Here is a 26,528-nt window from a genome sequence, read left to right as displayed (position 1 = left end):
GGACAAATCACGTTGCCCCTCTCTGTCTCAGTTTCCCCTTCAGTAAAACAAGGATCCCACCCCCCCGTTTCACATGGGTGCTTTGATGCACTGTTTGTGTACAACTTGAGTGTTTGAAGGTGTTTGGATGGACGATGCTGTAGAAGTGCAAAGTATTATTAATGATCATATCATACAACACCAGGCACAACAGGGCCCTGATTCTGCCTGGGGCCTCTGGGCACTACACCAATATAAATCATAATTCCCACAAGCACAACAAGCAGCACTGAAATCAAAGGGGGGTTGTGGTGCTCAGCCCTGCCCAGAATCACATCCTGAGCGTCAATGAATGGTGCCAGATGGACAGCGCTGGAGACCAAGGTCTCCCTGTTATTACTCAGCACCCAAAGCACTTGGCATTGCTGCTGGCGATGCCCCATGGGGACACCTCAGACCAAGAAGGAAAACTGATGTGGAGAGGTGGGAGCTCAACCAGCTCACAGAAATGGGGGAAGATCCTCCTAAAGGCCACCCAATGTACATGCCCCACATCCCCCCAGCGGAAGCAGCACTAAGAAGCCAACGTGTTGGGTGGAGCTCTGGGCTCAGTGGGGGGCTGAGCTCAGTCCTTCCAGATCAACAAGGAGACTGGAGAATCGCTCCTCGCTGGGATTAGTTATCCAAGAGCTCTGCTGTGAGTGCACCCCAGAGCCCCTGCATTCCTCTTCCCCCTGGAGAGCCAGCTCACCTTTGTGAAGCATGAGGGGTGCCTTCCCTTTTCCCCAGCTAGGGCACTGCTGGACAAGTGGAAAATGATCTGACATGGCCAGAGCCAAACAGATTCCAAAGCAGTAACGGAGACTGGACCTAGGGACCCTGCAATGCAGCCACCTCTGGGATGGAACAGGGCACCAACCAAGATGATACTGCAACTCATCGAAGCTGGAGGGGGAATTTATGGAGGCAGAATGTCAGCTTACCCAAGGGCAATAAATCCTGTTTGAACCTGGGGTGTAAAACAGAGGTCTGCAAATGTGATGATGCCAGCTGGCAGGGATGGGGCAGAACTGGGTGAACGAGGGACTAGCCAGTGGAACTGTGTTTGCAGAAAGCAGCTTTCAAAGGCACCTTTACAAAACTTTCCTAACAAGACATGTTGAGTGCTATGTGCAGACCACAAGGGGGGAGGAGGAGGAAGGATGTGTGCAGACCATGGAGGGCTGGGGAGGTGAGACTTGTGCAGACATGACCAGAGCAGCCCTGTTGAATGAATGTTTCACAGATGCTCAGAAGCTCTTTCCTGGCAAACTCCAGCTAAACAATGGCTCAATGTAAAGTCCAACGACATTTTGCTGCTTCTTATCCTTAATACACATTGAGATTCCATGTGATTGCAGTAAAAGAGGAGCAGTCTGAGCTAAGCACCTTTCCCGGCGCTGCTCTCCCTGGGTATCTGTGGCATGGCGGATGGAATTGTCCCAGCAGTGGTGCAGGTACCATGGCTCAGAACATCTCTTACCGATGTGGTATTATCACCTGCCCCAGTGTAACCAACAACGTCGGCAGGAGAGATTCAGGGTTACCACTACGCTGCCCAGACTGCCTGTAAAGTCTGCTTTGGCTATTCATGGTGACAGGCTGCAGAGTAGCAGCCGTGTTAGTCTGTATCAGCAAAAAGAATGAGGAGGACTTGTGGCACCTTAGAGACTAACAAATTTATTAGTCTCTAAGGTGCTACAAGTACTCCTCATTCTTTTGGCTGTTTAGTAGGTGGAGCTCTCTGCCCCTGGTGTTAACGCTGGCCCCCTGGCCCAGCATGAGGCTGGGGGGGAGCCATATATTTCCCTTAGGTCCTGACCATTTATAGTCACTAAGGCCCTTGTGGCACTGTTTGAAAAAGGAGGGCTTGTTTGCCCCAAGTCCTGGCCCAATTCCATACAGTGTCCTTCTTCGTCTCCTGTACTAAACTGCTGTGTAGCGTTGCTGGGCACTGTTAAAAAGCTGCCACGTTCCACCACAGAGGTGGCTGAAGCAGGATCCGAGACATTAAATAACCCCACTAAAAGAAATTAAACTGATTCCAAAGATGTCTCCCCAGGAGGCAGCCAGGGAGCCAGCAGGCAGATAATGGGGGGAAACAAGAGGACCCCCAGTATGCCAAGAGAGCAGGGGTTTCTCAACAGCTCCTAGCACATCCATGCTGCTGACCCCAGAGACTGATCCAGAGTCTGTTTCCCTTCCCTGCCCAGACTGAAAGCTGCCAGATATACACTTCGCTGTTTAAAGAGGAACGGCCATGCTGGAGGCGCCTTCCATAGGAAATTTCTCCCAAGAGCAAGCTCCGTGGCTAGTACTTGTGCCTGCTCCCATGGCTGTTACTAAAGAGATTCATGTTGGAATAAGGGGTTCATCCTCCCAACAGCTCCTGCTGTGATATTACAACCCTCTAGTTCCTGATGTCATGGGGCGTTGACATGGGAACAAGGACAACGTCAACAATCCCCAACTGCAGAGTTAAGTCGGGGAAGCACAGGGCTGACAGCTGCAGCGAGAAGGGGGAGAGGAAGGGCTGCAAACCTGAAGGCTGATCAACTGGGAAGAGTGGCCCTGTACTGAAAGTCCTGATTTTCCTGCTACCACTTGTGGAATATTCATTCCCCATAACTCAAGAGGTGCAACTTGTGAATGTGGGCCTGACTCAAGAGCAGACGCTCGGCACCTCGGAACTCAGGGAGGGGAAGATTATCCACAAACAGCCGATTAATGTCCAGTAGTCAGTGATGGGCCAAAACGACGACAAAGCTTTCCAGCAGCATTTACAATCTGGGAAGAGTCCTTCTGTCACAGAGCAGGGCAGTCAGCCACTCAGATCCTCTGCCAGCACCAAATGTGCCACCACTCTATCCCAGCCCAATCTTGTACCCACTTGGAGTCCCTCTCTCTCTCAGCCCAACTGTGCCACACTTTACAGGTGGCAGAAACAACCACCAATGCACACCCCCTGCCATGTTGGCATAAAGCTGGCATACGGGGTCTTCATCAGCACCCATTTCTGCTCCCATCCTGGAGGCATGGAGAGGGAAGTGGCAAGTTTGGGGCAGGAGTCTACTGCATTGTGGCTATTCTCTGCTTCCCACAGCCTGCATGGAGCTACAGGACAATGAGAGTAAAGGGGCCAGGCAAGGGGCAGATATGGGGACTGCTAGAGCGGCTTAGGGCCACCAAGTTGACTCCACGACAAGTGCTGTTAAACGCACAAACTGAACAAACGGGTGCACCCAGAGGCTCTTTTCCTCCCATTTCCTCCAGCAGCAGTGGCTGCAGGGGACCCTGGTAATGCTGGATGGTAGAATGTTTGCAAACAGAAGTGTGAGGTGTAAGTGGATGACGTCCCCTTAACAGGAGAGGAATGTTGACAGTCAGGCTGAGCAACACATTACGCTTGTCTAAAGGCACCACCAGCCAACAATAAAACAGAGGTAGGCCTCGTACATTCAAGGCAGCTTCCTGCACCACAAGACCAGTCGCCCAAGCTCAGCAGGGACCAGAAAAGCCAAGCAGGAGCTATCAGTCTAAGCTCTAAGTCCAACAGCCCAAACTCCCCAGCACACACACACAGAGCTGCTGGCAGGTCTCGCCCAGGATTCTTGACAGGTCACATTGGGTGTTGCTGAATCACTTGTGAGACTGCGTGTCTATCATGGGCAGATGCCATTTAACAAGTCAGTCACTCATCCTACTTATCCCCCTGGGAATTAAGACTCAGGTTGGTTTACTGGCCATCTGGACTAGGTCGATCTCAGAATCTAAGGTACTAACCTGCTGCCTAGCATCCATTAGACAGTGATCTTCTCCCCACCACCTGAAGAGTTTGAGCCAGAGGGAACCATTTTATTCTACAGGGAAGCCCGTATTAGGCTTAGGATCTCATCAGGACTCACCATCTGATCTTGCAATTAGCAAGCACCAGCAGAAAAGTGCAGACTGAAAGTCTCAAGCACTTCTGGGGATATAAATCTCTTCAAACCTCACCTTGCAAGCCAGAGGTGGGGTAGGTAAGCGAAGGCTCAGAAACCAGGCATAGGCAAGCATGTAGTGGGAGGAAGAGACAATTTGCTTTTAACCACAGAGAATATCAAACAGCGGCCCAGAAGAGAAGGCTGCGCTTCCATCTACAGGGAGACCTGGCATCCAATGCTTTACTCCCATGGTTTAGTACACCAGCTCCACTCCATAGAGAATTATAGGGGTGTTCTACCCAGCAGGGGTCATATGGAGATCTAATTTCTGCTCCCCCACTGAAACCGAACTCCTCAACACTTGCAATTGGTCCTCCTCAGACTCCTGTCCCTACAGTGCCTTCCTTTGAAACTCCATGAGACCTAGCCCAGAGGATTATAGAACTCATCTATTGGGATGCCTAAAACTAGCCTGAGATCTCCAGCAGCTTGGGGTCTCTCTGCCATATACAGACTTGAGGCCCATATTTCAGAACTCCGCCCAGTTCCCACAGCTGTATGCCCATCCTGGAGGAGTATTAGCAGCATGGCTTCCAGGCCTGGCCAGCTCCAGAGAGCTCCCATCTGGTTCTTACCGTGTGAGGGTTGTCGTAGTAGACGCCGATGCAGCAGAGCTTTGGAGAGATGCTGCAGCTCTCCATGAAGAGCTTGCCACACTCGCTGTAGGGCCCCACTTTGGACTTGTATGCCAGGGTGATGTTGCAGATGGGGGGCGAGCCAGTACTCACGACCACCTCCGAGAAGAGCCCCGAATAGATGGCAAAGCCAAAGAGAGTCAGCAGCAGGAGTACAAGCAATGCCCCAATCAGTCCAAGGAGCACCCAGTCCGCCATGGCCCCGGTGCCTCAAACTCCCCTCACAAACTAAAGAGGAGAAAGTGGAGAGTTAAGCCAACCTTAGGAGACAGCGGTCTGCTTCAAAGCTACTTTCCAGCAACATCAGCCACCCTCCTCTTCCAATTCCTCTGCTTTCCACACAGCTGATGAATGCAACTAAGGCCAGCTCAGAAGCACTCAAAAAATTAACCCCACACCCTGCTGACCATTCAGTTTTTGTAACCACATGCAAACTGTGCCACCTGAATGCCTCTTGGGAATTAAGAGGTTAAACGGCCAGGGCATTGGAAGACATTGTTTGTTATCACCCAGTTACCAGAAGAGCACTGGTGCTCCACCCCCTTTCCTGAGATGTAACCAGGCGAGATCAACATCTAACAAGGCTGGGAATCCAGGACACTGGAGGATTTATTTATGGTACAATGGACAAGGCAGAAGGTTAAGGACTAAAATGTAAGAGATCATTTGTTTCTCATCTCGCCTATTGGCGAAGAGCTTTGTGGGAAGAGGCCCACTTTTTTTTCTTTGTAACCCACAAATAATCACAGGTTTCAGAGTTACATCCATGTTAGTCTGTATTCGCAAAAAGAAAAGGAGTACTTGTGGCACCTTAGAGACTTACCAATTTATTTGAGCATAAGCTTTCGTGTATGCATCCGATGAAGTGAGCTGTAGCTCACGAAAGCTTATGCTCAAATAAATTGGTTAGTCTCTAAGGTGCTACAAGTACTCCTTTTCTTTTCACAAATAATCAGTTATCTTTAATGTTTAACTCCATCCTGATGATGGCTATTGTGAACTACACACAATGGACAATGCTACCCTGTTTCTGACCTAGGCTTGATTCTCAATTCACACCATCTTCCTTGATGCCATAAATGTGAAGACCCAACCAGTCTGAGATTGGTATGTGTTGATGACAGGTATCTATACTAGCATCTGGAAGGGAATAGCCTTTATGTGCAGGAGGGATAAGAGGGAATTCTGAGTAATCATGATACATCTTAAGCTACTCAGATGGAGGTGGAGGTGACCCAATCCAAATAACTCAGGTAGAATTCTGGGGTTCCAGTTCTTGTCTCTGCCAGCAGAGGCCCACTTCTTAAAGAGGGCTGGAGTATGATCAACGTGACTTTAAACTGTGCTTCACACCCCTCCCAAAACCAGATCACTCTAACCATACCACAGCCAGAAGTGAAAGGCACAATGTAAACATCCTCATATGTTAAAGAGGCACTGTCAAGGTAGAACTGCTTTATTTCTTCACCTGATTTTTAAATCTGAAAGAGCTTTTAAAATGGTGACGGACTTTCCACCATTTGTGCTGTTCGCTTTCTGCCTTCTCTTCACTTCAGAGCAATGAAACTAGTGTGGTGAATTTTGCTGGCTGGTTTTCATACACAAGCAGGCTACTGTTATGTTTAGCTTTCCAATAATCTAGGGGGAAAGTTTCAATCAAATACACTAAAGAAAAGTTTGATTTTATTTTCCCCAAAACCCCATATCTATGCTCATGGGGTTTTGAACAGAAACTAAATTTGGGACCCAAGTTAAAATTCAGCAGCACCCCTTTAACTACATTGGACAAATTTACTTTCTCTGAAAAAACAATTCCATCTTGGCCATTTCTTTATTCAGCCTCACATTGACCACAAATCCTGCTGCTATCCTCATCAATGCAAGCACAGCCAAGACCAAACACTTCAAAGTCAGCCAGATCCATCCCTGGTCTAACTCCACTCACTGCAGGGGGATTAGACTGGGGTGAATTTGACGCACTGTGTCTTATGTTCCTACTCACCTGAAAGTCAGAAGGCTAGAGCCTAGCAACAGCTCATGGTCTCTGCTAGAGTCCTGATCAAGGATCCACGTTCCTAAAACAGGAGGGAGATAGTATCGTTATTTCCTTTATTAATAACTGCAGCATGAAAACCACCCCCCCACACACACATACACACTTTAGAAATAAACAGCCACCCCAACCACTTTACACGTGGGTTGTTGTGCTCCCTTTTGGAGAGGAATCAGGATCGCTGATTCCAAACAATGACTCCCAACCCCCCCGCCCGCTTGAGATGAATGCCATGTCCCCTTAGTTTGGGATTGTTTAGCCACATCAGAGCTGTCTGAGGAACTCCATTCAGAATAAGATCACCTTGGAAAGCTGCACATCTCCCTTCAGGATTGGAGAGGAATTTAAAAAGAAAGATTCAGAGATTTCTTTCCAAAATCTAAGATCAAACATTTCATGACAAGAAAGGCCAGATGGCATGGCTTGAGCTAGCAATAGCACAGAGGGGTGTGATGAAGGGGGGGATTTTCTTGTTTTTTGCTTGTTTTTTCCAATGGTTTGCATGCAGAGGGGATGGGACTCAGTTTACCTGGTTGTTACTGGTTTAAAGAGGTGATGGGAGAGGGAGTTTGTTGTTACAGAGGACCAGCGATGGAAATTGGGACCCCAGCCAATGTCCTGGAGAATGGATACCCCAGCAACTGGTGACCTGAAGGCCTAGTTCAGGATCCACAGCCAGTTCCGGACAGTGGGAGAACAATGGGCTGTAAAGAGAGGACCCCGGTGACCTGACCAGGCGGTTCCAGCCAGAGGGGGCCAGAGGACAGAAGAGAGAAGAGGAGGCCCTGTTTACCTGGATAGAAGACAATGGACACAGGCAGGGGCCCTGTGATATCAGATGCCCAGCTGGGAAGCAGGGGGGCTCTGGGCTGGAGAGACAGAGCAGGCAGAGCCCACCTGGATGCAGGGGAGACTCAGATGTACTGTGCTGAGGGAGGCCAGGCCTGAGGGCCCTGAGAGTTTCGTATGCTGTGTTCAGACACTCAATAAACCCTCCTGTTTTATGCTGGCTGAGAGTCACTCCAGTCTAGAGAACAGGGTTGTATTATTCCCTCTGGGAGTGGAGGCCATGGGGGTCCAGAGCGAGTGGACTCCCTGAGGGGGCCCACAGCGAGAAACAGTCATGTGCAGTTCCAGGAGGTGGAGGGGCTTAACCCCCGAGAACGGCTGTCTCACTGAAAGGGGTTCCCCCCAGGGACTGCATGGGGCTAAGAGTGAGCACGACCTGTGAGTCCATGACAAGGGGTGCTCTGCAAACCTTCCCAGCTCCACCAATGCATCTCAAGATATGTCCACTCTGCAGCTGGGAGCGTGCCTCCCAGTGCAGGGGACAGATTCATGCTAACTCTGCTCCAGATAAAAATAGCAACATGGCTAGGTAGCATAGGCAGCGGCTCAAGCTAGCCACCTGACAACAAGCCTGCTCAGACCTCCTGGGTACATACTTGGGCAGCGAGCAAAGGGGCAAAACTTCAGCCAAATTCTGCTATCAATTAAATCTGGGGCAAATCTGCAGGAACTCCATTGAAATCAATATTTTATTAAGATGATGTTAAAATAAAAAGAAAACCATACAGAGTTTAAACAAAAAGAAAAGGAGTACTTGTGGCACCTTAGAGACTAACAAATTTATTTGAGCATAAGCCTTCGTGAGCTACAGCTCACTTCAACCATAGAAGTTTCTGGTTATCAGGGAATAATGTACAGATTATCAAGGGATGCAAAGTTCGGTTTAGGATCTGATGGCATAAAGAATACATAATCTGCAATATCCCCAATTGAGGGTAGAAGGTTAACGGGTCAAAGTACAGACATTGAGATATGAGGGTATGTTGTTCATATAATGGCTATGTTCAGGCGTTACTCTGGATTTACCCTCAGGTAACAGGATGCAGAATTTGGTCCTATGTTTTTGTTTGTTTCTAAAGCTTACTCAATACAAATGTTAGTAATCAAATCACACCGATTATACCACACCCACACACATAAGCCTCACACAAAAGAAAAAGAAGAAAGGAAGCTTGCCACACAGAACAATTGAGACAGGGCTACAATCTGTGCGTGTCAAAAATTAGGAAGAGGAAAGTGAACCAAGCCCCCAGGCAGTTAACCAGCTCATCCACTGCACAAAGGTTACTGACAAGCCCAGAAACTGGAATCTGTTATCAAATCCCATTCACCCCCTTCTCTACTCATACAGCTGTTCAGTTTCTCCCAAGTTCCCAACCTGTCTTGTTTACTTCAGTTGTGTTCTGCTTCCTGGTTCACGTGTACCAGCCTGATGAGGTCACAGTGCTCGTGCACAGTCTGGGAAGCCAACAAGCATTTTTCCTTCCATTCCTTAAAGAGCCACTGATGCTCTATGGAAAACTTTGGAACACATACACTTTGGCAGCAATTCTGCCTGGGTGTCAATGTTTTATCCAGCAGGAAAGGGGAAGGCAGTTGGGGACTGTTTCTAGGATTCCAGGGATCATACAGCTTCTCTGCTCCTTTCAGAGTTTGCCCACTCCAGATTCTTATTCCGTACCTGAGTAGTAATCTCCTGTGACAACTGTTCAGCTAATTGTAATGACACAAACAGAGGATTATGGCTTCAGGTAAGGACTAAGCAACTGGAGTGGAATGAGCCCTTGGGCCCTGATGCCACTGGGATCCAATACTGATTTCAAATCAGGGCAAATCACGTTTGTTGCCAGCCTGCTTTTCCTGACTAGCGTGGACTGGAATTTTTAATTCAAATGAGGTCCAAGCTCATTACAGACTCTTGGGCCTTTGCTTAAATTGGTAAATGTTGGTTATTGTCAATTTTTGCTTCCATTCAAAGATTGATAAAGAAACACCTGTGTTCACAGCTAGAGAAAATGTGGGTTTTTTTAATTTTAAATACTGTTTGGGTTCTCCTGAAAGTTGCACTGTAAGGAATCTCCCACACCCAGATACCATGGTGATGGGTGCTAGAGAAAAAACATAGAGGAGAGCCCAGGGCATGGGGAGGGGGAGATTTGGGGGGGATGATCAATGCGGGAGGGGACACTGGTCACCCTCAGAAGAACTTTGGCATACTAAGTGTTTGGCTGTTCCTCAAAGATTTTCTCCTCCTCAAACAAAAGAGATGCAGAAATCTTTGAGGCTAGTCAAACACCTGGCCCAGCAAGACTTGCCCCACAGCGAGTCCCCTTCCTGGCACACCGCATGCCACTCCGCCAGAGACCCTGCTGACCCATGGACTCGAACCCTCCTCCTTGGGAAACACTGCTGAAACTCCGGGATTGCCCAGCGCATGTCAGCCTCACGAAAGCTCATGCTCAAATAAATGTGTTCGTCTCTAAGGTGCCCCAAGTCCTCCTTTTCTTTTTCCACCCCACACGGGGATCCACGGCAGGCTGGTCTACAAGGGTTTACAAGCTCTGAGTAAAAAAGAAAAGGAGGACTTGGGCCACCTTAGAGACGAACAAATGTATCAGTCTCCTCCCGAGGGCCAGTCTCCCCCTGCACCCCCGCTCGGGGATCCCCTGAGTGCCCGTTTCTCCCCCCGGGATTTGCCAGGCCCGTCTCCCCTTGGGGTCAGTCCCGCGCCCAACTCACCCCGCGGCGGTGGCAGCAGGGCGGGGGCCGTGCGCTCCTGGCTCAGTCTCGGGCGCTGCTGAGGCGGCGCTCGGGGGCGCGCCCGGGCGGGCAGGCGGCGAGACGCTCCCCCGCTTCACCACCACCCCCACACAGGCGCGCGGGCCCCGGCGGGACGGAGCGTGCGCGGGCACGGCCTGGCTGCGGGCGGGCGCCGCGCTGGGCGTGGCGCTGCCCGTCCCCAGGGGGGGCCTGGGTAGGGCGGCGTAGAGGGGCTCCTCGATGGCCCCGCCACAGCCCCGGGGGGGGGGGAAGCGTCTCTGAGGTGGTCCCACCCCAGCCAGCAGGGGGCGGAGGTCTCTGGGGTTGTACCATCCCAGCCACAGGGGGGTCTCTGGAGTGGTGTCATCTCAGCCGCTGGGGGGGAGGGCATATCCGGGTTGGCCCTACCCTAACCAGCAGGGGAGGGGGTCTCTGAGGTGCCACTGCCTTGGTCTGGGCTGGCCCCTCCTTGGAACCAGGCCCGTCCGTGGGTGAGCCTGAGGTGGCACCGCCAGTCTCTTCTCAAGGCAACGTGCCAATCTTAGGGGGCTCTTCGGCCCCTGGGCTACCTCCCAGCTCTGCTACCCAGCCAGCCCAAATGAGAGCCCGATGCTGGGGGGCAGAAGGAAATGCTGGGACAGGAGTGACACCCCACACGCTGGCAGCCCGGAGCAGGGCCACCGGGCAAAACGGTGCTGTTGGAGGAGCATCCAAGGCTGGGGCCTTGCAATTTACCGAGCGGCCTTTTACTGTCGTGCTGTGGGAGGAGATCTCCAGCCTTGTGTTGGGCTGTCACAGATGCACGCCAGGCTGACACGTTGGCATCCGAGGAGAGTACCCTAGTCCTGTAGTATTGGCTGAGTGCTCAGTGTGTACAGTGTTGCCAGAAGAGGGCTCCAGCTGGGCCTGGTCCTATCAAGAAATGGGTGCAGAAGCATCTGTGGAGTCCCCCCTCCCCCACCAGGCGAGGGTGGTGTTCTCAGAAGAGTAACCCCAAACTAACACAGAAGAATGGGAGAAGTGTCCCTCTGGCAAGGTGACATCAGAAGAAGGCACCCCACTGTTATCCCCCAACCTGGATCGTATTTACCCTCCCCACCCTACTGGGAGGAGGGCACTGAGGTGCAGAGAGGATCTGTGACTTGCACGCAGGAAGGCTGGTGGAGCATTGACTCCCGAGTCTCGTCCTGTAACCACTGGGATGTGAAAGTCCCTATAGCTCCATCACAATAAAACAGGAAGTGGCAGCAGGACTAACTCACGCGTGGATGTCAGTCAGCGATAAGCATCATAGAAATGCCTATAAATAAATATTCTGAAAATGTAATCCAAAACCAACTGATTGTCTACCAGACAGTGTTCATCACTGAAACAGCAGGGGACCTAACAAAATAATATCAGAATATAAAGGCTCACATGTGATCTAGTTGCCCCCCACCTGAGGACTTCAGTGTAAGGAAATGTTATGTTTCTGTGCCACGACTATGGTAGGGGCTGTTAAATTCTTCTCATGCCCTGTTTCATGATGTCCAGACCAGCAAGACTGAGCTATGTGGTGATCAGTCTGGTGAATCCAAATGGACTCCACCCAATAATAGATTTGGTCATTTCCTGTCAGGAGATGTTTTTCACCCACTTCACAGGTGTTGTATTGAGACTGGTTTGGCTACCCTCTTGAGGACACCGTGGGCCTGGACCAACGGAGTCTCACCAGAATTCAGGTACAGAGATCCAGAAAGTGCTAGGAGGGCTGTAGACTATGTCCTGTGAAATGTGTGCATGGCTGGTGAAACCCAGAAAGGAGGTTTGTGGGTGCATTATTGATGGGGAATGTTAATGTCTCCCTTCTGGAGAGCAAGATGCTAAATACCCTGAAGGGATGATCAGGACTTTGCTCAAGACATTTATTTGTAATTACCTCAGCCATTACCTCTGCCCCAAACTCTCCCTTGATTGGACAGGTCAAAGAATGGCTTGATGACAGTCAAGGTAGATATGCTGGAGGGTAGGTATAGGGTCCAGAGTGACCTAGACAAATTGGAGGATTGGGCCAGAATAAATCTGATGAGGTTCAACAAGGACAAGTCTAGAGTCCTGCACTTAGGAAGGAAGAATCCCATGCACCGCTACAGGCTGGGGATCGATTGGCTAAGCAGCAGTTCTGCAGAAAAGGACCTGGGGATTACAGTGGACAAGAAGCTGGATGTGAGTCAGCAGTGTGCCCTTGTTGCCAAGAAGGCCAATGGCATACTGGGCTGTATTAGTAGGAGCATTGCCAGCAGATCGACGGAAGTGATTATTCCCCTCTATTTGTCACTGCTGAGACCACACCTGGAGTATTGCATCCAGTTTTGGTCCCCCCACTATAGAAGGGTTGTGGACAAATTGGAGAGAGTCCAGCGGAGGGCAGTGAAAATGATCAGGGGGCTGGAGCACACGACTTACAAGGAGAGGCTAAAGGAACTGGAGTTATTTAGTCTACAGAAGAAAAGAGTAAGGGGGGATTTGATCGCAGCCTTCAGTTACCTGAAGGGGGGTTCCAAAGGGGATGGAGCTCGTCTGTTCTCAGTGGTGGCAAATGACAGAACAAGGAGTAATGGTCTCAAGTTGCAGTGGGGGAAGTTTAGGTCGGATATTAGGAAACACTATTTCACCAGGAGGGTGATGAAGCACTGGAATGGGTTACCTAGGGAGGTGGTGGAATCTCCATCCTTAGAGGTTTTTAAGGCCCAGCTTGACAAAGCCTTGGCTGGGATGATTTAGTTGGTGTTGGTCCTGCTTTGAGCAGGGGATTGGACTAGATGACCTCGTGAGGTCTCTTCCAACCCTAATAGTCTATGATTCTATCATCTTCAAATATATAACGGGCAGTCATAAAGAGGATGGTGATCAATTGTTCTCCGTGTCTACCAAAGGTAGGACAAGAAGTAATCAGCTTAATCTGCAGCAAGGGGGATTTCGATTAGATATTAGGAAAAACTTGCTAAATTAAAGGATATGTATGAATAGGCTTCTTCCAAGGGAGCTTGTGGAATCTCCATCCTTGGAGGTTTTTAAGAACAAGTTGGACAAACTCCTGTCAGCGATGGTCTAGTCCTGCGTTAGCAAGGGAAGATGAGCGATGACCTGTTGGGGTTCCTTCCAGCCCTACGTTTCTATGATTCTATGGCAGCTCAGGGTTCATCTGGATTCCTCTGTTCCTTGGCTCAGCCAGATCCCTACCACTATGGTTTCGGACCTGGCTAGGGTAGGGAGGTATCCTTAGCTGATGTTCTTCCTCCTCCAATCATTGGACAAATGTCAGCAGTCATGCTGGTGTTGTTAGCCCTATCAAGGCTTGTTGGCCTTTGATATGGTGGAACACAAGATATAGTTGACTCATGGGGTCTGGCACGGTGGACAGGGTTGTTCTTTAATGGCTACACTCCTTCTGTCTGAGAGTTTTCGGAGGGTGGTGCCTGTTTATATGCCATGCCACAGAGCTGCACTCCATCCCACCTCTATTCCAATGAGTATGTGAGAGGCATATGAGACCAGTTTTGGGCTGCAATCACATCCCAGTAATACTCAGTTCAATGCCTCCTTTTCACCAGATCTGGGCAGTGCTTTGCCACTGCCTGGCTAAAAGTGAAAATGGCTAATTAGGGTGGAAAAGACAGACCTTATGCTTGTTGGCAAGGGGAAGTAACATGCACAGTGACTGGCATGCTCTATCTGCTGCAGGATTGGGTCTGCTCTTTCTGCTGCAGGACTGTGTCCCGGTTCATGCTTTGTGGGTAATTTTGAGCTTCCAAGTGGCCTTGAATTGCCAGGTAGCACTGATCTCTCATTTTGCTGAAGATTACTAAGAGGCTGCAGTGTTCCTTGCTGCCACAGACTTCACCCAGCCAGCATGGCCCTTATTCCCAAAGGCTGGACTACAACTTTACTATGCTCAAAGATCATTCAGGAGCTTTAGCAGTGCACCTGTGTTAGCATTGCATCTGCTTCCAGGGGCAGTTCAAGGTGTTGGTCCTAGGAGCATGGATGGGAGAGTGTGAGGAGGGCAAGAGGCAGGAAAGCCTATTTCAGTATAACTTAGAATAATACTTTACCGTGGTTTAGCCCCTTTCTTCCAAGGAGCTCCATTTTACAAACTTGAATTACATCTCAAAGGCCCTCTTGGAATTAGGTATCATACCTTCTTTACTGGGGCGGAGGGGAACGTTACAGGGAAATTAAGTGCTTTGCCTGAACATACCCAGTGAGTGAGAGCACCCCTGCCCTCCAGCCCTGAAGTTTATTTAGCCCTGGATATGCTTTAGCCTAAAAACCAGAACACACACACAATTTATCTAACTAATCTAGAAAATCCTGAGGGGTTTGGTTAGTTTTGACTCCCTTCATTAGGGGCGTGCCAAGCAGAGCTGATGGTTGCATTTGCTACAAAAATACAAAGAATTGTTTTCAGAACAGGTCAGTGCCCCCAGTAGGGGCAGCTATCCCCAAGCCTGGGTTGTTGGCTGGTAGGATTGAGAAGCAGCAACTGAGGTTTTGAATATATTTGGCCTTGGACTTTTTGCGGCACGCTCAGCCCTAGGAGAGGCTCTCAGAGGAGTGCTGTGTCTCTCTCAACTGGTATATTGATCATCTTGGAGAGGTTTACGATTATGACTCACCTGGCCTTTCAACCCATTGTTATTTAAATTCTTTCACATTAGGAGGCAAACAGTGGATGTTGATTGTTGGAAAAGTATTGATTCATCTGTCACACTGGCTCCTGGCCTGTTCTCTGCAATATTTGTGTGTCTGCTTCATCCATCTATGTCTATAGACTCCAGCTTTATCTGGACAGTGGTACGAGGTCCAGTGCAGGTGCCTGTGTGCTGCTAGTTGGACCGGTTAGTCAGCCTCACAGTTATGCAATCATCACACAGGCATCGGTGAGCTCCATGCCCCTAATAGCCCTCAACTCAGCATCAGACTCCAGTCCCCCTCCCCAGCACAGCACCCTGGCTCTTCACCCTATCCCCATCTGCTGGACATGCTGTGACCCAGGGAGACCCCAATGCCAACTGGCAGAGGGCATGCCCTACCATAACTCACTTCAGGCCTGACACACTCATTGCCCCAACTCGCTGTTGTCAGAATCTGTATTTAAAAGGTGTCATGTAAGGTACCATATGCAAACTGGTAACACACTAGTCATTAATATTATTGAGCAATGCATTTACAGGTGATGTACAAAATATTATAGATGTGTGCTGGAAATATGTTCCTAAAATGTCTTTGGCAGGCAATGACTATGCCTTAGACAAAGGAATGTTGTTTTGCCTGCTTGACTGTGTTTCCAAATGTAGATTAAGCAAAGTGACATCAAAGACAATGAAAGCACATTTACATGGAAGGTAAATAAGGGCCATCAGGCGAGCAAGTGGGGGAGATGGCTACTTAACAATCATATCAGGGAATGGAAGCTCCACCCCAAGAAGCATTCCTGCCTCTTATAACAGGGTCAATGAGCTTTGGGAGATTTAAGCAGACACAGAAAGCCATTTTGGTATCTCTCACTGGGAAGACAAAAGGGGCCAGAGCTCTTGAAATTGAAGAAAGGTGGATCCTTCAGCCAAGGGTGTTGAAGTTCCTGGGAACTGACTATTGGTGAGAAACCTGCTCAGGCAAAGATATTGTAACTTGCTGAAATTAAGTTTTAGTCACTGATCTTTCCTAGCTCTTTCACTCTTACTTGAAGGCACTTAACAAATATTCTCTATTAATAAACATTCTTGTTTCATTACAAAACAATCTCAGGGTTGTGTAATAAACTACAGGGTGGGTCTCTGGTGTGTGCTCTGTCTCTCTAGATGCAACAAACTTATGAGTGTCCAGCGAGAGGGACATGGCAGGGAGACGTCTCTGGGGAACTTGGGAGTTAGGGTGCACTGATGGGTATCTCTGCAAGGCAAGGTTTGGACTGGCAGAGTACTCAAGAGAGTTTGCTGGCAGAGCAGTTGAGTGGGTGTATCGGAGAGGGCTCATAGTTGTGAGTGACCTGAGCAAGATGTCACACATGCCATCTCCTGTCACTATCTCCCTTTCCCCAAATTCAGTTACACGGTATGCATTTGAACTGGGAGGGAGTAGACAATGTGCTTTGTAAAAAATCACTTTAGACTCAAAGGGCCAACATAAGCAAGTATCTGTGGGGAGGACATTCACTACATTTTGAACATTTTAGTTGGAACATTGCAAAATACATCCTGCCTTGACAAACCTCAAGGTTGGAAATACCATTTAGCAGAGGAAGACAGTAATGCATCCGATGAAGTGAGCTGTAGCTCACGAAAGCTTATGCTCAAATAAATTTGTTAGTCTCTAAGGTGCCACAAGACCTCCTTCACTCATAGCTGGAGAGAAATTCCATATATTCCATCACTACTACAGTACCGGGAGCAAATCCTGAAATCCTTCCTCAGCTTTTATGTAGTTGTTACACAGGCAAGTTACTGTAACCAAGTGCTGTTGTTAGCACAGGGATGGATAGGAGGGCAGATGGCCCACAGAAGGAAAAGGTTTGAGAGCCATTTGTACTTGAGGAAGTTCTGACCCCTTGTGGCTGAAACAGTATTGACAAACTGAGCTACAGCAAAGACTGGACTGAAGTCAAGCATGGATGTTGTATGGCTGGACAGGTACGAAAGATAGATAATACCTGGATCTGCATCAGAAACCATGGAGAAGAGGAGGATTACAGTATAAGGAAAAGTGAAGATAGGTTTATCTGTTATAACTTCACTCACTAGAATACTCAGTTACCACCATTTTTTTTGGTTTGGAACTGATTTTTCCCAGTGATTGACTGGTGTTCTAGATATAATAATAATTTTCTCTTATGCATATTTATTTATGGATATCAAAGTGCTTTACAAAAACAGCTAAACATTATTATTCCTATTGTACAGGAAGGAAAACTGAGGCAGTGAGCTGGTAAATGACTTGCCCAAGGTCACACCAAGTTAGTGTCAAAGCCAGGACTAGATCCCACCTCTCCTAACTCCACTGTAAGCTGCTCAGTGCACTAGACCACAGCTGCTCAATTCCATTAGCCCAAGGGAGTCACCAAAAGAGTAAAAAAATATGAGCACAAACTTTACACAGCAATATTTACAAACTAGTCATGATAATATCACAACTATAAATAGTTCCTTTCATCCCAAAGAATCCCAGAGTGCTTTATAAACATACAGGAGCATCTTGACCCACCAGCAACATGCAGCCACCTCGGGAGCAAATGTTGGTAGCTGTTTAATAGCACACACTCATTCTACACACACATTTAGGATAGGAAATGAAGATGCATGATCTAGTTATTTGAAACTATAGGGGCAGTTTTGGAAAGCGGAATGCTGTTACCTAAAGTAACATGTACTTGAACGATCTCCCATTTAGATACTAACTATGCCTAACCCTCCTTAGTCTAGGAGAGCTAACAAATTACACCACAAAAGGGAATAAGTCTCTTTCCTGCTTCATAGCAAGATCTAAATGCATGCAACATTTTCTAATAATTTAACTTAATACTGTAAATCACTTAATTTAATACTGTAAATGCCTTGATCCAATAGCTGGTTAAATATTAGAGGTTGAACCTCTCTAATCTGGCACTCCCAGGGCTGGAGCACCCATGGGGAAAAATTAGTGGGTTCCAAGCTCCCCCACGTGGCGCTGCACTTACCAACTCCTCCTCCTCCCTCCCAGCCCTTCTGGAATGCCGCGAACAGCTGATTCATGGCGTTCAAGCTCTGGGCCGGAGGGGGTGGACCTTGGGCCAGTATCAGAGCTCCCAGGTGGCAACCAGGCCCCTGGGTGGGGGGGCCATGCTGGGTGCAAAGCCTGGGGGGGGCTGCAGCACCCCCCGCACCCTTACTTCCCGCGCCTGTGGAGACCCGCTGGCACTCTGCATTGACCTCCCATGGTTTCGCAGATTCTCTGGTTCAGCACTGGTCAGGTCTTGAGGGTGCCAGACTAGAGAGGTTTAACCCGTATTAAATGCTGCTAATTTTTGGATGAAAAAGAAAATTTTCTGCTGAACATGCATTCATCAAACCCAAGGGAATAAAAGGTGGGAAGGATTTCTAATAAAGAGTGCATACACTCACAGAAATTGAACAATAGTTTGCTGCAGTATAAGTAAGATGCTTTATCCACCACCCCTTTACCACTAAAATGTGCCCCCTTTTGGGGAAGTTTGTTCCAAGCTCAGAAATGATACAAAGTCACCTAAATCCCTTCTGATTTCAGCTGTTTATCTGAGCTATAACCTGTGTGGCTCTAATGAAAGAATTCAGGGTCTAAGTTAATGCTTACTGAAATCAATAAAAGTTCCCACTGAAGTCAAAGGGAGCTGGATTAGGCATTTTGCCCTTAGAGCAGCTGATTTCCTGGGCATTCTGAAGATGAACTCCCTCCAGGTATTCCTGGCTTTGTTAGAGTGAGGGGCCTCTTAGCTGAAGTCCGTCTGATGTTTTCATTTTCCCAAAACGCTCATTAGGTCTCCCACCTTTGTTCAATGAAAAACAAGCTGCACGTCAGTGAGTAGACCTAGCCGAAGCACATCCTTTCCAACTGCATTCTCCATAGAGATTCCCACACCACCAGGACAGCTGCTCACTTGTCTCCCTTCAAGAGGACAATCCAGTGACTCTTGAACACCCCACTCCTTCTCTCCCGCTCTGGGAACTGAAGCTGGGTCTCACACATCCCAGATGAGTGCTCTAACCACTGAGCACCACCAACCGCCGGTTTGGATGGAGTGAGGCAGACACCTAACTCATTTCTACAGGAAACACCTTAGGCTCCTAAGCCATCTGACTCCAGGTGGTGGATGCCCGTTCACAGATCACCAAGCAAATCTAGGTGCCACCCTGCTGCCTGGATTAGGCACCCATCTGCAAGATAGGGGCAGGGTTTAGCATACACCTCTGATTGCCAACTCCTATTGGCTGGCTTCGGCAGTTCCCTGCTAAACGTGCTGGCTTTTGTGGACCCCATTCGTATGCGCCTCTCTCTCCCCATTCATTGTACAGGGAGCCTAGCTGCATAACTTGGCTTTGTGGATCACTGTGTTGTTCCTGGCTTTTCTAGGCACCATGACCCTCAACGTGGCAATGCCTAAGTGCCTTTGTGGATCACACTTTTAAAAATGGTATGTAGCCACCTAAATCACTTAGGCCTCAGTGCCGAGCTGAGCAATGCCTAAATACCACTGAAAATCTGGGCCTTGGCCTCTTTGTATCTCAATTCCCTATCTATAAAGGAGGCATAATCACAAAGTGTTTACCTACTGGGATATTTTGAGTGTTAATTAACCAATCTCCATCTGGTGCACTGAGCTCATCAAGTGAAATGTGCTCTAGAAAAGCAGAGAACACATAATTTAATACAAAAATCTGCACCCACTTCACAACCATGATCAGTGGCCAGTTTGCAATGTTACAATAGGTGCTTGGAAATTATTTGGATCCAAACATCTAGCTCGATAAATACAGACATTTACCACTAGATGTCAGCTCTTCCCAGCAAATTTTGTCTGGGCTAAGGAACTGGATTAAGGGTTGAGAATGAAACATAAATAAGTGGAACAGATGGTCTGGTAACAGCTTCTACTATTTTTATGAATGGAGGCTGTCTTTGGATGACATCACTGGCTCTTGACTCCACCCCTACTCTACAGCTTCCTTGTACATTTCAGGTGCTTCTGCTTTGCCAGGGGCTAATGCACTGGAGGCTGTGGAGCTTGAAACAGGAAAGCAGCGTAAGCAGACAGCACACTGCTAAAGCAGACAGCAGCTCATCATCTGTAAAAGTCAGCAGAGCCTGGAGGTGGTGAGTAGCAAAGAGTTATTAAAGTGCTACTGTTAGTGGCTGGAAAATCTTTGTATTTTTTTCTCCCTGTGGGACCAAAATTGTGTTTCCATTTACATTGGGCCAGATCCAGTGTAACTCCATCAAAGTCAGTGGAGTTATGTCAGGGTTAACCCACTATAAGTGAGCATATAGGTGGCCTCTACATCTGCAAAACAGCTTCTGACTGTGACTTATCCTTTCCTAAATCGAAGAGCAAACAGAGATTACTCTGGCACTCGTGTTCCATATTACATGATGGGGAAGTCTTTGGTAAGCTTATTTGTCGTCATTATAAATGCCTTACTTTGGATTCAGCAGATTTTATTACCAAGTTAAGGCTTTGTATATTCCATGCTGGTACTTTCTATGGCTTCTTTACTCTGACCATTTAATTTCCCACCAATAAATTTTAACAATCTGAAATTAGTTTACAGATCACATTTCCACTGAAGGACTGTTCCATTCAGAGGACTGTTCCACTGACCACAGGCTACTCTGCTGGATCCCCCTCTCCCCCAAAAAAGAAAGTAAAAATGACTAAATAAATCTTTAAAAAGAAAAGGAGTACCTGTGGCACCTTAGAGACTAACAAATTTATTTGAGCATAAGCTGTAATTACACTGAATGCATCCGATGAAGTGAGTTGTAGCTCACGAAAGCTTATGCTCAAATAAATTTGTTAGTCTCTAAGGTGCCACAAGTCCTCCTTTTCTTTTTGTGAATACAGACTAACACGGCTGCTACTCTTAAACCTGTAAATAAATCTTTGTTTTCCATTTGACTTTGTCTGACAGCACTAATGTTTAAAGAAAAAAATTACCACTAAGTCCCCTGAATGAGTTAAACCCTCTCCAGGGCAAAGTTCTGCTCCTTTAAACCAGCTGTCGCGCCCCCCTCTCTGCAACGCCTCTACTCCCAGAAACTCAGGACATGCAGTGCAGCGGGCAGAAAAGAAACAGACCCTGAGAAATGTAAAGTGCTCTCTGAAAGAATCATTTAACTCGTGCTCTTTCGGTTTCTAAATATTTCAGTACTTGGGTTATTGATGACTGGGGAGCCTGGGGGCAGACAAAACCAATACTGCCTTTCGTAAGGGACGGATGTTTCAACATTGTGTTTTTGTAAGATTTAATTTGATGAATGGACCGATATGGTAATAATTAATAATAATAACTTGCACTTATATGTTTATAGATAGATAGAAAAGGACTTTGCAAATTTAGACTAAAACTATGGACATAGAGATTATTTACCCACCCCTGATATGAGACCCCCTGTTCGGGCGGAGCACAGCAGTGGTCTAATGGTACTGTACACAGAAATGCTACATAGCAGCCTGAGACATTGCTTAAAGGATACCATGTCCAATGGAATCTGTAGGGGGATTGTCAGTCAGCAGAATATAGCTGGCCAGAAATCTCAGGTTGTTGCCACGGCTCAGCTTAGTTTGCTATCTCTCGGTGATGTATCACTGCATGGGTGTGTGGCTGGGATCTAGCTAGCTGCTGGTGAGCAGATGCAATCTTTGTTGAACTAGAAGCCAGCATAGCCTTGTTGCCAGCTTAGTGTCCAGAGACGTCATGTTATCATGGCCCAGAAAGGACAGCAGGAGTTACACACACAGTTGAGACACAGAAATATAGGCTGGGACATTCAAAGGGGCCCAAATCCCATTAACTAACTCCCTTAGGCCCCTTGCAGTTCCACCCACAGGACTTTAGAGCAGAGATCAGACTTTGTCAGGTTTTCCTACAGGCCAGGCTTATTCAATCCATTAAAGAAAGAAATGGTTTCCTCTCTCGCTCATGCACTGCGCTGCCTCACTCACCATCAGCAACGTTCAGTGTTTGAGATATACTCGGGCTCCTTCCCCTACTCTCCCAGATTGGTCTGATCTGCTGCCTCTTGCTGGGTATCTCACACACCTGCCTGCCCCATGAACGGGACACAATCTTTCAGGAGCTTTCCCCAGACCAAGCTGATTCTGTCCAATATCACTAGGCACTGTTCAATAATCCCATCCCAGACTTCACAAACATGGAGGGCTTGGTAGTCCTCATGGGTCGGTGCCCTGATAGATTCTCCAGGCAAAGAGAGAAAGACAGTGTGTGCGTGTGCGAGACAGAGTGTGTATACAGGTTGTGGAGCCTTGCTTATTGTCTGTAGCTATTCCTTGCTAAGCTAACTTCAGTGCAAGCATCACAGAGATACAAACACAGTCACTATTCATAAACTCGAGATGGGGGAATGTGGTGGACCAGCAGTTATCAGTTCCATTAGAAACACTGGGCCAAATACCCCGCTCTAATTTCGTTGCAGCCAGTGGAGACGAGAGAGAGTTGAATTTGATTTGCTTTCTTAAGAAGGGAGTTGAGCAGGGAGCCTGTAAAGATATAAAGCTGTCCCGCAAGCCCTCTCCAAAATGCCACAGCCTGTCCTGTCCATGGAGGTGGCTGATCCACCCCTGTTCTGTACATGAGAGGACTTCAGGCCACAGGGTTGTCCATTGTACTCCTTTCGCCAGCACCAAGCTCACACAGAAAGAATAACAGCTGAGCTCATTAGAGCAGGAGCCACAATGGAGCTCCCTAGGAATGGTCTTCTTTGCACAGAAAGCGGGGACGAGAGCCAATGGGACACACTTACTGCCAGACACTAAAGCAGGCGAGTGCTCCTGGCCTCCTTGCTTCCATCCGTGCTCCTGTGACACCCTCTCCAAGATTGTTTACAGCGGGAAGGAAGATTTATTGCCAATCTTGGCTACTGCGCCATGGGAGCTGCCTCTTCCTCTAGAAACAGCCCATCCCACACTCCTGCTGGGATTACAGCAAGGGCCTCTCTGGGGAGTGCAGAGCGAGATCGGCACTTTTAGTAAACCTGGGATCCCAGGCATAGACCTGGTGCTGAAAAAATGAGCAAGGCAAAGACAGACAGCTGAGGAATCAACTGAGTGGCCCCATGCATCCCAGGCTGGAGCTGGAAAGGCTTTTAAACTAGGGTGGGGGAGGGAGAAGAGAAGCTTTGGGAAAGATGCAGCCAGTCCTTCCCCACATGCACATATTTAGGGAACGCTCTTAACTGGGGTAATGACCTGCTGTGACATACCTCCTGAGTGGAGCAGGACAGAACCCCAGACCAGAAGGGGGAAAAAGACAGTTTGTTCTGGTCCAGGAATCCAGGCCTAGCCTTGAGCCCTTTCTCCTCTTCAGTTTCCTAAATGACCCACATTTGCTCTCCCAAATGCCTTTGTTCCGAGTGCCTTTCATCAGCAGAGCTCACAGGACTTGACAATATCATTACCCCTCTTCCACAGCTCAGGAAACTGAGGCAAAGTGGCTCGCCTGAGGTTGCAGAGCTGGGAACAGAACACGGGGCGGGGGGAGGAGGGGTGGCCTGGTTCTCACTCCAGAGCCCTTTCCACTGGGTCACAATGCCTCTCTAAACATCCCCACAGATCATAACAATCGTGAGTGCAAACAAACAGACCCTGGACCCACTGGTACCTGGATAGCAAGGTGTTAGGGTGGTGTATCAGTAGCATAGATGTGATGGCTGCCACACTGGGAACTCAACTGAGGACCTTGAGAACTAAAAGCAGGAGTCTCTACAGGTTGAGTTAAAGAGCCTGGCTCCGTAGCTAGGGGTTGTGACTGATCTGTATCCTCTGTAGAGGAGGCAGAGATGAACACACTGACCAGTGGGTTGCATGGACACGTGCTCAGGTGACTGTGCTGTATCCATCTTCAGTCTTCCCTGTATACCCAGACCCAGCAGACATCCTGTGTCCACTCACAGCCACTGTGCCACTCCCTCACACATGTGCACTGGGCCAACACAATTTTATTTGCATGACATGGGACACAATCGTTGCTCATGTCGAATAAAGTCTAATCGTGTGCCTGCCCAGGATATGGCTTCACAGAAACAATGTGCTTCAAAAACACCTGGCCATCAGCTGTGATTCTTCATGTCTAACTCACTGGCAGGCTGCCACTTATTGTGTGGCTGCTTCGCCACCTCCTTCACGTCTCCCGGCATCAGGCTCAAGTTTATTTCCTCGCTTTCCAAGGGGAGATTTCTGATGTTAGATAACATGAGGAAGTCTCTTTCCCAGAGCTTTTAATGGGTGAACAGCGTAGACAATGGCTTTTGGTTTCAGTCTCTCCTGAGTCATGATGAGAACAGAACTGTACCACATACAATGCACCTGCGTAGTGTACCGCTACCTGCATGCTGTAACCACACCCACACCCCAGCCTGTGCCTATCTGCTCTCATTCACACATGCCCACTCACTCGGACGGAAAGGGCCAGAGCCTCCCCTGGCATGCTGAGCTCTTTCAAAAAGGCTGGCCTAGCATGTGCTGTGGAAAGCAAGGATGGTTCAGCAGCTAGAGAGCCAGCATGGGCTGTGGGAGACCTGATCTTGAATCCCTGCTCCGCCACAGATGCCCATGTGTTCTTGAGCATATCACCTAGGGTATGTCTACATTGGTACCAGAGGGGTCGTTCCCAGCTTGTGCAGACATTCGGATGGAGTTAGTGCACTGAAAACAGCAGCGTAGTCACAGTGAAGCGAGCAGAAGCACGGGCTAGCTGCCCCGAGGCCAATCTCATCTGAAATCCCAGGGCCATACACGTGGCTAACTCGCCCAGAGTTAGCACTGGTGTGGTGACCCTAGCTGGAAATTACACCTTTAGCTCCAGTGTAGACATACCCCTGGTCTTGATCTCAGTTCCCATCTTTACTAACACTTCCCTACTGCACAGGAGTGTAGTGGGAATAATTAGATACTGAGGCTTCCTGATACTACAATGACAGGGAGACAGAAGCCCCTTAGGTAGATACCACATACACACACCTCAGGTTGGCCCCACACACCTAGCCCTGGCTATGCTATTGCTCACTCCAGTGCAAGTCAGCTGATGCATCATTCGTGTTGGGAGCCTTTTTGCGGACATGCCTCCTGCACCCTCAGCACTCTTTGATTAACCCCCATCTCTGCTAGATTCATTCAGGTTTGACTGATATGGTGTTAAATGGCTGAGGCCATGGGATCCTTCTTTTCCTCAAAATGTGGCCGTAGTCAGAAAAGTGACCCTGCAAAGGACACTGAGGGCTCCAGGTTTATTTTCCTCTCATCAGCTCAATTAACCCTCCCCCTGACAAATCTTCCTTGGGTTTCAGCTCATCACCAGACTGACCCGGGTGCAGGGACCCTACATGGGGCTGAACGAATGGCCAGCTGGGGCTAAAGGCATGGTGTGCATCTAGGGTGACCAGATGTGATTTTATAGTGACAGTCCCAATATTTGGGGCTTTATCTTATATAGGCACCTATAACCTCCCACCCCCGTCCCAATTTTTCACACTTGCTGTCTGGTCACCCTATGTGTGTCTGCCTCTCAGCCATTCACTAATCCCCTGGAGATTATACAGGCCAAATCCAGTGCTCCTAGCTCACGAAAATTCCCATGGCCTTCTATGGCAGGGCTGCCTGCGTAAGGACTGCAGGATCAGGCCGAAAGGAACCACCTAAGGCAAAAACCAGGAAAGATCTCTTCCTTAACTTTCTATTAAACTACAGAGCCTCTCCTTCCCTGGCTCAAACCCCAGAGGACACTACTGAGGTTTGTTCAACAGGTGTCTTTCAGAGGTGGCCAGCTGAACGGTATATTTTATCCCCTGGAGTGAGGCCACTTACAGAGTGAGAGAGGCAGGCCTGGATGTGCCAGAGGAAAGAGCAGCTCTTCCAAAAGGCTGTGGGAGCACGGCACTGTACAGGGGTCCTGGGGACTCATCCGGAGAGCCTCCCTTCAAATCCAGGCTGCAGTTACAGAGCCATTCCAGCTGACAGCCTCTGAGAAGAAGCAGAGAGTAGTGCAGGAACCCCCTACTGCTCATTAAAACATTTTCTCTGCCAGAGTCCCCCATGCCTGTTTGTTCTATTTTATTCCAATTAGAGCAGGAGACCAGGGGAGGGCAGGGAGTAGGCTTCCTTTGGATTAAAAGAAAATACTGCAAAGCTTTGATGTGTCAGGTTGGGGAGGCAGGCACTCTTGGCTGAGGCAGGGAGCAGCTTCAGGAACGTAAGGCCCAGTAACCTCGGCCCAGGGCACTGGCTGGCATCAGTGAATCCATCTAACTGGGTCACTGAGCAAAGCAGCAGGTGACTCCTGTGGCAGGATGGCCCCAGCTTTAGGGTTAGGCCGAACTGAGGAGCCCTGCAAACTAAGGGCCTTGATCTGAGAGCTGCAGCACACCCACACCAACTCGCTTAGCTTAGTGCAGATTAACTTTAGGCAGGAGAAATCCCTTTGAAATATATTTGTAGGAGAGTTTTCA

The 26,528-nt window shown here is 48.5% G+C and overlaps 2 protein-coding genes across 2 annotated transcripts in view; one reads left to right on the top strand and one right to left on the bottom strand.

Annotated features, from left to right (window-relative positions):
• TEX264 (testis expressed 264, ER-phagy receptor) overlaps window positions 1-10,442 on the bottom strand; it is a 126,977-nt gene extending 116,535 nt beyond the window's left edge. The window contains exons 1-3 of the mRNA XM_084633564.1: window positions 10,278-10,442; window positions 6,639-6,711; window positions 4,577-4,864 (exon numbers count right to left, since the gene is read on the bottom strand). Coding sequence (XP_084489690.1) covers window positions 4,577-4,834 — 258 coding nt within the window. The 5' untranslated portion in view covers window positions 4,835-4,864; window positions 6,639-6,711; window positions 10,278-10,442. The remainder of the gene's footprint in view (window positions 1-4,576; window positions 4,865-6,638; window positions 6,712-10,277) is intronic.
• A 9,568-nt stretch (window positions 10,443-20,010) lies between these two features.
• LOC311523841 (semaphorin-3D-like) overlaps window positions 20,011-26,528 on the top strand; it is a 45,233-nt gene continuing 38,715 nt past the window's right edge. Inside the window, exon 1 of the mRNA XM_084634276.1 lies at window positions 20,011-20,162. The gene's annotated coding sequence lies outside the window, so the exon portion shown is untranslated. The remainder of the gene's footprint in view (window positions 20,163-26,528) is intronic.

Source organism: Lepidochelys olivacea, assembly GCF_965140295.1.
Source record: "Lepidochelys olivacea isolate rLepOli2 genome assembly, chromosome: 7".
NCBI classification, from domain to species: Eukaryota; Metazoa; Chordata; order Testudines; family Cheloniidae; genus Lepidochelys; species Lepidochelys olivacea.
The sequence above is the reverse complement of the archived record's forward strand: the minus strand, read 5'-3'. Positions and strand labels throughout refer to the sequence as shown.